We start from the raw sequence: 14,155 nt of genomic DNA on the forward strand, positions 1-14,155 counted from the left end.
TATTAATATATATAATTTATATATTTAGAAACTACATTAAAACTACTATTAAGCAAAAAAATAAATTTTAAAATAATTAAAGATTACTAAAGCAAATGAGCAATTAAGAAAGAGCTAGTTTTACCAATGAATAGTAAAAATGACATGTAAAATAGAACATAGGGAGTATATATATGTGTGTGTGTGTGTGTGTGTGGGGATATGACTGAGGGATGCTAGAATACAAAAGAAAAAATGTGAAGTTTTAGTCATTGATCTGAGCAGATCAACAACTCTTTAAAAAACTCCACATTTTTAATACACAAATGTACATTTGAACGAACAAAAATGTGCACTCGAAGGCCAAAATTGAACACTTCAAGGCACAACGATGTGCACGCAAAAATTGTGCACTGGCCTATAATTACGAACTCAAAGGTACAAAAAAGTTGAACTTGAAGGCACAAAGATGTGCACTTGAAAGTAAAAATTGTGCACACGAAGGCACAAAGATGTGCAATCAAATGCCAAAATTATGCACTAGTTCAAAATTGTGCACTCGAAGGCACAAAAATTCACACTCTAAGACCAAAACAGTGCACTCAAAAGCATTAAAGTGTGCGTTCAAAGGGAGAAACTATGCACTTGAAGAAGGAAATATGTGAACTCAAAGAAAAAAATATGAACTTACACAAAATTATTATAATGCCACTACATTTTTTAAAACTTTTCTTTATTCTAGATGGTTGATATGGACTAGATCGATGACTGGGATTTAACCATATTTTTTACCCGAGCCACTCTTCGCATTTAATCTCATATATATATATATATATATATATATATATATATATATATATATATATATATATAGTGGGGCATTATACGTGACGGGTGACTTAGTGATAACATGCTATTATGGGTTAAAATGAGTTAATTATACTACTTTAACAAGTTTAAGGATTTTATTGTTGGAAGTTTTGTTTTTTCTTTGTTTTGTTTTGTTACGTTTTTAAAATATATAGTTTGTGAGTCTTATTGAATTTTAGTATAAAGTTGGAAGTGCCTATTTGACCTTTTTATTTTTGGGTAATAAAGGCGCATTAACATTTTATTTTCTTTTGATTTTATAATGTATGACAAATTATATTATGGATTAGAGTCTACTTGTATGATGAACCCATGTATATAAAAATAATATTAGAGGTACATAGACACAATACTATAGGTATATAAAAATGACACCAACAATAGTGAATGTATATACTTACAGTACATAGTGAATTTATATACCTACAGTATAGCAGTGAACTTATATGCTTATAGTGGTGAATTTATGTACTTATAATAGAGAATTTATGCACTTACAGTAATGTTTTTTATGAACCAAATCTATGTAATTAAAGTAATGATTTTATGTACTTGTAGGTTTATTTTATAAATTTTTTAAAAAATCACTATGGGAATAAATTAAAAGACCCCAATTAGAAAATTTTTATGATATATGTTTTACACATTAGTTTTATTTATACACAAACAAAAAGAGATGGAGAGAGAGAAAAAAAGAAGAAGACAAGTAATACAAATTTTGAATTAAGATCCATCTTACAAGGTAGATTCTGATTCACAATATAACTATTGATAACGTACCTTCTAATATGTCACAAAATTTGAAAATATTGACAATACATACCCCATTTTACAAGGTAGACCCTTATTCGCGATATAACTATTGATAACGTACCTTCTAGTATGTAACAAAATTTCAAAATATTGGCAATACAAACCAGATGTACATTAAAAATCACAAGTAATTTTTGTAGTGTAAATAAACTAAACTAGAATAGAATTCTTTAAGTCTACTTTTTCAATTAATCAAACAATGAAATGAGAATTCTATTATATACCTTACATATTCCATTTCTTATATAATATTTTATTTTATGAACCAAATATGAGGTAAATTATTAAAGTGAAATTGTGTCCTTTTTTTATTAAGTTCGTTAACTCTTCCTTGTCCACAAAAGACAAAATATTCTTACTTTTAAAACCCACATTCCAACCTGACAAAGACCATGGAGAGGTATGTTCAAAGTGGACAGATCCCTTGTGCACACCGATATTTGGCCATGTCTATTGAGCCATTGAGTCATCGTACTATGATTTATATCGTCTCAAATTCTCTGTCGAGCAGAGTGTGAGGGACCCTTGGAATTGAGAATTTAACCTTTAGGGAGAAGATAGTGGAGGGTAAATAACCTAGCTGAATTAATGAAATGAGCTGAGATAATAGATGGAATATAAAACAACTAATTCTCAATACAAACTATATTACAAACTACAAGTACAACTTTTCCTCCTCTATTATATTAGAGAATACATCACAGACTTTATTACATTATTATTATAGTAAATATATTAACTAAACAAATATTTGCTACTAAGTAGTAAGTACTCAATAATTTTTAGTTTATATTATCATTTCAAATCCCATCCATTCCTTACTATCTCTATCCTCTGAACAGACTCCATGAATGTCCTGCAAATTAAAGAATATTTTCAGTTTGCTTGTGAGTTTTATTTTCCTTTTAAACACACATATATAAATAGAAAAAGTACACTTCATATACTTACTGCCATGGAACACCTCCAGCAAGTAACCAATCCCCCACTTTGTCTTGGTAAAATATTCCATATTCCCCACCATTATCACATGCAATGTCTATACATGGGAAAAAAAAATACTAGTAAGTCAAAGTTAGGAAATATCGGTAATTAAAAAGTCTACAACAGCATATAATATGTTAGAGGTTGCACTATTAGGGTGTGTTTGGTTCACACGTGACAATCGGAATCGTAATGAGAATCAAATACTTGGAAATAGTAATGGGTTTTGGTGAAAATATTTTGCATGTTTGGTAATAAGGTGGAACTGGAATGATTACCAATATTGATGTTTAGTTATGTATATGACCCTATAATGGGAATAAAGGTTTTAAAAATACAAAAACAAAAAAATCAACAATTCATTATAATATAATAACATCCAAAGCACCAATATGAACAAAAAAATCAAAACAAAAATCTAAAAGTAATAATCCAAACTTAAAAATCATATTACCAAGAAGATGGAGTTTTAATTGAAGGGGTAATCAAATCATATAGTTTTGTTCTAAAAAGTTGTCAACCAAACACTAACAATGATTTTGACCTCCCCCTAGTGTGTAAACCCATGAACCAAAACACCCTTAAAGATGAAAATTAAACATGCCCTTAAAAATGTTTCTAAAAAAAATCAAATAAGAGTATTGGTTCTAGTCAAACTGAATGATTAGAGGTTGTTGGTTTCCAAATACTATGATGTGATATAGTATATATAGTCTTATTGATACTCTCACTGTGCAACTTAGACAAAGCTAAAATACACCATCTAAGTTTGTGAATCAAGTGCGGAACAAAACATCTAACTCTCTCTCTCACTTTGTCTCTCCCATTCCCTCTCAATAGCAAGACAAAGGAGAGGATATTAACTACAACAGAGGTACTATTTCGATCCTTATATTGCATCCGTTACTACTGGGTTAGGTTTTTCGTAATTAAGTTTTTATTCAATTAGATTATACCTAATAACATACCCAAGTTGTACTACATACCAATACACAGACAAATAAAATAAAAACAAAACAAACCAAAAACAAAGAGATGACTTACCCTTTGCAAACATGTTGACTAAGTCATTTTTAAGGTGATGATATGAATTGTAGAGCCTAAGATCAACTTTTCTTCCTATGCCAACCCCTACCATCTTCACCTTCACAAACTTGGAGTTTCTACCTCCATTATTAATGCTACCATTTCTCACTCCTGCTTGAAGCTCATTTACAAATTTCTGTCTCCATGAACTTACATGTGCCCAACTCACTGTTTCTCCTTCTTCCCTTACATTCCTGCCATGATTAAAATGTTAGGGTACATTTAGTTCAAACATTGAAATCATAATTGAATAGTAATGAGAATCAAATACTTAGTAATAGTAATGAGTTTAAGTAGAAAGAGCCTCTTTGTTTAGTTGTAAATACGAATTGGAATCAAAATAAATAAAATCATAAAAATAAAAATAAATAAATATATAAAAATAAAAGAAAAATTTTCGCCCCTAAGTTATAGGATAATTGTAGAATTCGTCCCTAAGTATTGGCCATACTCACTTTCCGTCTCTAAGTTATTATTGACGTTGCATTTTTCGTCCCTTTACTAATAAAACATTAAGGACGAAATTTGCAATTTTAGTATAACTCATGGACGAAAAGTGAGCACGAAAGGACGAAAAGTGCAACACCAATGACAACTTAGGGACGAAAAGTAAGCATGACCAACACTCAAGGATGAATTCTACAATTACTCTATAATTTAGGGATAAAAAGTGAAATTTTCTTACATATATATATATATATAGTTCCATATTCAATGCATGGACAATGACTTTTTTATTTAATTTAATTTATGTTTTTCCTTTTTTTTTTTTAATTCCATTATATTGTTCAAAAGTAGGGAGAGGAAAGGAGTAATGGCCGAGTTTTATAATTACTTAAGGATATGCAATAGTAGGATAGCAGAAATAGGTAAACAAACATGAGTATCAAATCGCATAGTAGGATACAAAAGTCTCGAACCAAACACAACCTTAGAAAATATATAGTCATCTATTCAAATCCATAAAAAGTGTAAAAAGCAAAGTTGATTACCCATGATCATCATCATCATTTGGCTGCCCATTCAACAGAACCAAAGACGAGGTTTTACGTTCAACATCATGGTGCTTCACAAAGGCTTCACCAACACGCCGTTTCTTGACCACCATTACCTCGTTTTCCTCGAATGCATTATCATCGTTCAGATCGAAACCTTTGTCCACAAAGTTATTTGGCGGAGCTAGACGTAGCTCAAGCTCCATCTCAGACCACGCTGTGAAAGTGAAAGAAAACGTGGTTTAATGCGTAAAATGAGTTTGGAAGTTTTAATGCTTTGTTTAGTTTAGTTTGAAGATATATAAATAGAGGTTTAGCGTATAGTATGATATTCATACATGGAGAAAATTTGTGTCATACTCATACATTGGAATTATGTCGGTCTAAGGGGTGGCAATGATACCGACAGCTGAGATCTTGGTGGACCATTTTCTTTTGGATTTTAAAGAAAATGTGATAACTAACGTGTTATGCTATTATTATAGGTTCACTGGAAAAGATTTGAAGGAAATGGAATTCAAATTTCATGGAAAACAAATTACCAGGAAAACGGATTCCACTGTTTGGTTGGTGGAAAAAAAATTACTGGAAATATGGATTCCATTGTTTGGTTGAATTTGGAATGGTAAGGAATTATGAACATAAAGACTAAAATGCCCTTAGTAAAATAGTGATATAGTGATAATATATATACATATGAAATTAATAATTTTTGTTGAGGGTAAAATAATCCAAGCCTTAATATTTTCTTCCCACCCTCTATGGAAAACAAAATACCTACTCATACCAAAGAATTTCTTTTCCTTAACTTTTGGGAAGTGGAATTCCATGGAAACCATTTTCCATCCAACCAAACAAAAGAATAACCTATTTTCCACAACTTTTTGAAAAACTTTTTCCATGGAATTGATTTTCCATCCAACCAAACATGCCATTAGTTTTAATAGAGAAATTTCTTATATGATCTATATCAGTATTGATGCGTCAAGTCAATCAGTAATTAATTAAATGTGGTGTTATAAAGTACTTTTTGGGTTGTAATTAGTTACTTTAATTTTAGTATATTGTACTGTGCTATGCTACAATTAGTTTAATTATAGAAATCTTTTATATGATCTATCTTAGTATTGATGTGTCAAGTCGATCAGTAATTAATTAAATTTGGTGTTATGAAGTATTTTTTTGGGTTGTAATTAGTTACTTTCAGCTTGCTATTGCTATTTCCAAATCCAAAGATGATTTATTGTAGAATTTATATATTGTTTACCAAGGATAGATATACATAAATCTTCATTTACTAATGGAGTGAATGTTAGTCAATGAGCTCAACAAGTGCACATTGTTATTATGTATGTCAAAATAAACAATATTATTAACCCATCTATAAAATATATTGTTCCTTTGATTGGATACAAAGATTTAAGAAATAATATATTTAATATAGTAACTAAATTATATTGTTTATCTTATCCATAATAAATGCACCATAAGTCTAAGAGTATAAGACATTAAGTTTCTAGGTAATAATTAATATATAAATATTGAAAAGTGTTGATACTTGATATATAGACACAGTGTTTCTTGTATCTGGTATAACTCCAAAGCGAATAAGTAAGATTTTGAATTTGTGTCAAATAATATGACAACATTGTCCGATCACCATTGTATCTATTACAAATTGAAAGTCTTTTTCAAAACTTTTTAGTTCATACCAGGTTTAAGAATCACCGATTTTGATCCACATGGTAGATTTTACCAACAAATTAAATATTAGTATGTTAAAATTTATTTGATTGATGAAATAATATTTTATGTCAATGCTGGACCAAATAAAGCCTGCAGATCCTATATATACTCCTATTTGATCTACCAACAATATACTATGTTAATTGGTAAGAATTAAAATTGTTGTTAGTATCAGCTTCTTTGCAAGCGTTTGGGCAACCTTGTCGTTCTCTTGTCCCATGGTTACCAAACATAGTAAGAAAAAATGGGGTTTTCTTCTTCGTACTCCTCTTTTCGGGGGTGATGTGTTCAATCTCCATCCATTATTTTCTCATGCTCATAAATTATTCACTGGGCCCACCGGCTACAGTAGACAACGTTAATCAACAATTTGCAATGAAAAGTCGTACAATGACGTTTCGAAAATTGGATTCACCCATAGTGATCACTGATGAGTTGCTTCGTTGTGTGTTGTACCAATCACTTTTCTAATTGCGTGCAGTGTGCTTTTAACTTTATAAAATTGCTTTTCTATGTGCTAAAAACATTGAGGGTGTGTTTGGAAAGCAGGAAAATGGTTTCTGGAAAATGATTTCAGGAAAATGAGTCATTTTTCAGAAAATATTTTCCTTTCTTGTGTTTGGCTGCAGAACAGAAAACTGTGTTGGTGTGTTTGGCTCATTTTTCAGAAAATGGGTAGGAAAATGAACAGAATTATATAATTGAATATTTTAATTAATTTGTTTAAATGTAACAACATTTATAACAAATATACAATCCAAAAAATAAAATAATCACAAAAAAATCACAACAAAATAATATCTATCTCATAAAAAAATTAAAAAAAAAATTAAAAATAAAAGTGGCCGACTGGTTTCAGATGTCAAATAAAAAAAAATAAAACTCAAAATATCTATCTCATAATAAAAAAAATAAATTATTACTTAAAAACAAAAAGAAAAAATTGAAGATGTCAAGAAGATGGGATGAAGATGAAGAAGTTAAAGCATTTAGGAAGCCTAAGGAGAAGGAAGAAGCAAACTTTGGAAAATGACTTCCCCCCAAAAAAAGGGAAAGTCATTTTCCATAAAATTTGGCTTATTTTCCATTGACCAAGAAGTTCATTTCCATTGACTCTATTTTCCCCCTTCTTCCCAAACACCAAAAACCCGGAAAATGATTTCCAGAAATCATTTTCCGGGTTTCCAAACACACCCTAAAAGGAAATTTGGGTGTGGTTGATTGGAATGAATCATTTATCTTTATATAAACATCAAGGGTTTAGTTCTTGGTTTTTGGGTATGGAACAATTTTAAATTTTTAGGCCAACCGTCTCACTACTCTCACCTATTAGAAGTGCCTACAATTCTACTAATGAATTAGTTACCGTGTTCAACGATGAAAATTCTGGGTACACAAAGAAAAGGAGAAAATTACAATTTTCGTCCCTAAGTTATAAGATTCGTCCCTACTTGTTTGTTGTGTTTATTTCTCTTTTCTAAAATATAACTGACATTGCAAATTTCGTCATTTTTCTAACAGGTCATGCTCATTTCATGTCCCTAAGCTATAACTGACGTTGCACATTTTGTCTCTAATCTTTTGTTAGAAAAAATAGACGAAATTTGCAAAGTTAGTTATAACTTAATTAAGAACGAGAAATGTGCACGACCAACAAGTAGGAATAAATTCTACAATTATCCTATAATTTAGGGATGAAACGTGAAAATTTTTCACATTAAAAATAATCCATTCATCTCATTTTAAGTATTAAGTTCAATTAACAACATTTAACTTTAATTATTTATAATTTAATTTTTATAATGCTTATTTTAGTATCACTATATGAAATATATATTCCAATTAAGTAGCTTGTAGCTCGATCAATAACACCTCGGTGGCTCTCCCAAATTGGAGGTCATAAGTCACAGGTTTGAACTCCAATGGGGACATACGATACTTCAATGTAATAGAGTTTAAAGAAAATAAACAATAAAAGAAGAATTGATTATAATTAATGAATAGTAAGTAATGAATAGTGGTTTCAAAAAAATAATTAATGAATAGTAAGTATGACATGTATATTAGTAAGTATGACATGTATATTTATCCGATGATATTATGCAAGGGTTTAAATCTTGTATGAGTTTAACACTTTAACTTTTATATTAAATTGAATAATGTATTCTATCTTTTTTAAAAGATTAAATTTATAATTAGTTTCACATATATGCTATATGGTCAATAACATCTATATCAGTTTAGTATTGTTTGTGCAAAACTAGCTACTTGGTCCAGATCTACGGAATTGAGGAGGTTGAGGAAGATCTTTTATGGATTTGAATGTTGAATTGCCTGGGAAGAGTGGGATTTTGTCTACTCTTATTCTTTGTTCTCCTTTCCTTTTAAATTTCTATATTTTTATTCTATTTTTTTATTTCTTTTAAATACCCGCAGTTCTTTTCTCTCTTTTTTATAGATTTTTTTTTAAAAATCAGTTAATAACACAACCTGGGTATTGGTTACAGGTAACAATCGGTTATTCAGTGATATGATCTAGAAATGGTAATAAGGAATTCTATTGGGCAAGTAACCTTAATCAAGTTGGTCCGACAATTGCCTTAGTAATAACAAGGTTCTAACTTTGACTTCACATAAAATTGTTTATTGGCTTTTTTGATTTGAGTTGGTCAGCTATGAACAATGTTTTCATAGACAGTCTTATCTTGTAGTCTTACCCATTAAGATTATAATGTGAATTTTACACGGTCACAAGACAAATTTTACTCAAACATACATTTAAATAGCGATTGCAAACTTCTCATAATTCAAATTGAAGGTAAAAAAGATATTTTTGTGGATGAAAGTTGGTGCGCGAAATATTAGTACGAGGCAGTGTGAGTTAGGCCGGCAAGACAACATGTTAGCAAAATTGTACGCATTGTCAGTTTAATAAACAATCTTGAACATCATGTGGCTCTGCTGCGTTATATTAAAACAAAAACACCAATTTGGTGTCATATATGAGGAAAACTTCCAGGAAATAAAGATTTGTCTATGCATTGACAGCGTTGTGTTGGAAAAAATTTCCATAATACATATGATGAAAGAGGAAAGTGGGGGATGAAAATTAAATCATCTAAAGTATGTGCGTAATAGATTTTCTATAAGTCTTTAATTTCTCGACTAAGCAATAAAAAAGTATATTTAGACTTATAAAATACCAAAAGATGTAAAAAAAAATTCCCAGGTTGTCTGTCAAGAATTTTCTTTTAAGAAATGTAACTAGAGAATTTTATCGTAAGTGAGAGGTTCAATGCGAATGTTATACGCTCAAAACAGATAATGAGTGAATGAGAAAAATTGAATAGGGAAGTCTTTGATTTGCTAGGCATGGGCATAAGAACACTCGGGTGCACGCAAGGTCACGAATGTCAATGTGAGCCAGAGATCAGCAACCTGGTCTAGTACCTCACGATGGACCTCACGTTGTGAGGTTGACCATGAGGGCCAAACCAGCTTTCTAATCCTCGGCCTCACATTAACACTCATGGTGTGAGTAGCACTATGAGTCTAAGGATCGGAATCTTCTTACCCATGGTCACGGTGGTCCCCACAATGTAGCCTCGCCGCCTCCACCTCCATTTTCATGCTTCAACTTAGCCCCTTGCTTTGCACCATGCTCTCAAGCCTTCGTTTTGCACCTTATTAACTCATTTTCTTCTAAAAATGCCTCCTACCATGTCCGTTCGTGCCTTTGCCTGATCCTCTTCACCTACAATTAAAAACACCTCAATAAGACATGATTTTCATACATCCATTACTTTAAGATCGAAGCAAACATGAGAATACATGAAGCACATCCATAAGCCAAATTATGGCTTATTACGGAGTATGGTTAATTAACCCTTCAAGTCTAAATTTGGTAATCACATCATGATTGAAACACAGTCATGTTAATTAACGTCATCAAATCAAGTCTCATCATACCTATTCCACCAATTCAAAGTCATATTCACTTCAACCTAATCCTCATCCCCATCCCCTTCCTAGGAGACTACTCACACATTATTATTATTATTATGGAAACAAGCATAGATCCAAATATAAAATAGAATTCCATAACAAACATAAAACAATGATTCAATGTCTTAAAGTAAACAAGCAACAAATTGCAATGAACTTAAAGTTTGAAATTGGAATTGACTTAGCTACATGAAAGTATCACCACAACGGGAAAACAAGAAATAAATCCTCAATCTCTTCATCAACACTTGCTTCGAAAATAAAATAGGAATTGAATCTAACTAGACATTGCAATCAGAATTGAAATCAAAGTGAAAGTTTTAGCTCTAAATTTCGTAGCTAGGGTTTTAAGAGTTGAGAAAAATTAAAGTGTCGAACTCTACTCAATGAAAAACTAACTTTCTCTGTTTGTACTCTCAAATTTAGCATGTATGAGGCCTCTCATGAGTGTGACTGGCCTCGTGATGGCTTTGACTCCTCTAAATTTTTTTTCCACAAGAGTCTTCACGTGCAAGATGTCCAACGTGATAGCAGATTCCGGGTTTTGAAAGTATTGTATAAATATAAATTGTTTTTTTAAATAGAGATTTTAAAATAATACATTAATTTTAAAAATATATACAATCCGCGATCCTTTCTTTCAAGAAAGGATCACGGATGATAAAAAAAAAATAATTAAAGGTATTAGAAAGATCGCGGAAATCCGAGATTAAAAAAAAATCGGTGACCCTTCTTTTCTAAGAATGGTCACGAATGCTCAATATTCCATGACCTTTTCACAAGGGTTGCGGAAAGCTCAAAGCTTTCTGCACCGTACCCTTGTACACCGGTAGCAAAAAGCTCTATAAGGGGGTTGGATGTGCAATTTTGTACTAGTGTAAGAACAGAAGTTCCTGGTGTCCACAAAAAATCATCGCCGTAAGAAAATGAAGCTTACACATTACAGTTGTCAAGGTTCGACTCTGCTTCCTTGTCTACAATCTGTTACTATACCTAGAAACGAATGAGTTACCCGTACGAACTAAAACAATTCGTAGAATTGGATTGTAGTGAAAACTATTTAGAGGTTTAAACTTTTCGAAATAATAATGGGATACACAATGTATTATGCTTTTAATAAAGTAATTAATTAATATATCTAATATAATCGATAATTGTGAAATATATTGTATATATAGTGGTCTTACTTAATCAATTATATCTTTAAACAAGAAGTGAATATGTTTGTTACAACAATCAATTGATAACAGTAACTCAAACAAGCAACAACTAATAATAGGGTTGTTATGCCGTGGACCCAGGTCCACCTTGCAAGGTGGACCTGGGTCTACATTCACATACATTATACTCTACATTCATATACACTATACTCTACATTCACACATTACAGGATTATATGTTTAGTAACTATATTACCACTGTTATGCATTTACACATTCAAAACACTATATTCACAGGTTCTATAGTCCATATTCACAACTTGAGAACTTCACATTCACATATTACAGGGCTACAAGTTGCTAGAACTTCTTAACTCTATTACAGATTCACACATACAACTTTACATTCACGATTTCTATATTCCATATTCACAATTTGAAACATCCACATTCATACATTTCTGGGCAACTCTACATTCACACAATCATAAATCTACATTCACGATTTCTATACTCTACATTCACACTTTGAAACCTCTACATTCACACAGTTTTGGACAACTCTATATTCAGCAATATGTTTACTAATTTAAAAAAAAAAAAAAAAAAAAAAAAGAAGAAAGAAAGAAAGAAAGACAAAAACGACGTAGTTTTGGACCCATGTCCACCTTGCAAGGTGGACCTGGGTCCACAGCATAATTTACCCTAATAATAATCATCGGCCTACAACATAACCTTAATATAATTGCTGAATTTGAAAAGGACTCTAATACTAAAGGTCTTGCTAATATTGTAGAACTTAAAGATTTCTTCGTCCTATCAATTATATCGCACAAAAATTAATTAATTATTAATATTTTAAATTTTAGTACGAACTACTAAGTTTAATACATGTTATTGACTATAATAATCCCAATTGACATAGATTTACTTTTTCGAACAATTGAACTTCATTCAGAGATAACACTTATAGAAGTGTTGTTGCCTACATATGAGAACCTAGTATTTATTGCAAAGAGTCTAGTATCAAAAAAATATTAGATGAAAACACTAATGCGAGAAATAATTATGAGTTTAATTTCAGGGTAAGTGTAGTAATTTAGAATTAATAAATATTATTTAATTTTAATTATATTAAATAATTAATTTTAATTAAATAAAATAATTATGGTTATAATTATAATTATTTAAAACATTATAATTTGTAAAAAAAAAAAAAAACAAAAACAAAACAAAACAAAACAAAAGATATGATCGATACTAATCTTTTAAAAAAAAGAAACACTTAGGTAATCTCAACTTCGCCGCGAGTAATCCTAAGCCCATAGGACCCCGTCCATAGAGTCATTGCGGAGGTAACTTAGTTGATTCTAATTTATTTTTTTTTAATAAGATGATTCACTGTAGTTGACTATTTCGGAGTAATATCTACTATACTAGTAAGAGCCAAAGAGAGTTAGGCCTAAAATGGGTAGAAAAAATGGCGGTCAAATTATTTAATCAAATGGATGGTTCAGATGAATTATTTAATCAAATAGATGGTTAAGATAATTCAGATTAATATTATTAATAGAGATTACCTAATTTAACCTTACTTTTATGATTATCTGTTAAGTTTTCCGTTAAATATTTTCTTCTCCGTTAATATTCCGTTAACTTTTAACTTACCCATTAATTTCTATAAGAAAGGTCTTAGGTTCGAACCTCATATCAATCAAATAGGACATAATTAAGTTTCTCATTCTATTTTATTATTACCATTATTAGTAGCTACAACAAAAAATGATACATATGTACTTCTTTAATTTAGAATTATGTGTCTAAAATACCTTTATTTGAAAAAATTATTCATTATCAAAAAATTAAATTAAATAAGAGAAAATAATTTCATTAGTTATATTGTCTTTATTTTCTCTCGTGCAAAGATTCTTTACATTCGAATTTATTAATTGATATTCATTACATTGTCCATTATCTTATTTTTACAATATCTTGTAATTAAATATCAAAGTTATAGTACAAAATAATGTTATATATTTATTTACCAAGTATTTTATTAATACTATGAAAAAAAAATTTAAATAATTTGAAGCTAATTATATTAACTACTTGGGGATTAGTTGACAAAGAGAGTACTCAAATAATAACCCAACAAATTGAAAACCCTAATGCTGCCTCCTTTTTCTCTCTAAAACCAAACGCCTTTCTCTGCTGCTCAACTTCGGCTCCACCGCCTCTAATGGAGCTTTGTGCCGGCGGTTTTGGTCACCTTCTACGTTTGCTCTCGCTTTTCTTCCGCCCCGACCACCGTAGCAGTTCCGTCCGCCTCCGACCACCGCCACAGATCTTCTTCTTCTTCCGTTTTCTTTCCCTTTGAATAAAATAATAGTAGGTAGGTATTGGGTTTGTGTTGGTAGTCTTGAACTCCCAACCCTACTTTGACTTTACCCACTTTTTTTTTCTCTATTATTGTATTTTTCTCTCGTCACTTTTACGAGCATTTTTCCACTCGTTACT

General features: G+C 30.7%; 1 protein-coding gene across 1 annotated transcript; it reads right to left on the reverse strand.

Annotated features, from left to right (window-relative positions):
- Positions 1-2,457: 2,457 nt before the first annotated feature.
- LOC116023512 (auxin-responsive protein IAA29-like) lies at positions 2,458-4,933 on the reverse strand. The gene is made up of 4 exons (XM_031264518.1): positions 4,725-4,933; positions 3,691-3,926; positions 2,614-2,701; positions 2,458-2,518 (listed from the first exon to the last, which is right to left on the reverse strand). Exons 1-4 carry the CDS (start codon positions 4,931-4,933, stop codon positions 2,458-2,460), a joined length of 594 nt encoding a protein of 197 aa, XP_031120378.1.
- Between the last annotated feature and the right edge of the window lie 9,222 nt (positions 4,934-14,155).

The sequence above is a fragment of the Ipomoea triloba genome, chromosome 6 (genome assembly GCF_003576645.1).
Source record: "Ipomoea triloba cultivar NCNSP0323 chromosome 6, ASM357664v1".
NCBI classification, from domain to species: Eukaryota; Viridiplantae; Streptophyta; class Magnoliopsida; order Solanales; family Convolvulaceae; genus Ipomoea; species Ipomoea triloba.

Bases quoted from the DNA above. Each gene is read 5' to 3' on its own strand.
- LOC116023512 (XM_031264518.1), bottom strand. From the start codon at position 4,933: ATGGAGCTTGAGCTACGTCTAGCTCCGCCAAATAACTTTGTGGACAAA. The intron at 3,927-4,724 runs GTAATCAACTTT...TAATCATGGCAG, and splicing joins AATGATGATGATGATCATGG to GAATGTAAGGGAAGAAGGAG. The intron at 2,519-2,613 runs GTAAGTATATGA...TTTAATTTGCAG, and splicing joins GCTGGAGGTGTTCCATGGCA to GACATTCATGGAGTCTGTTC.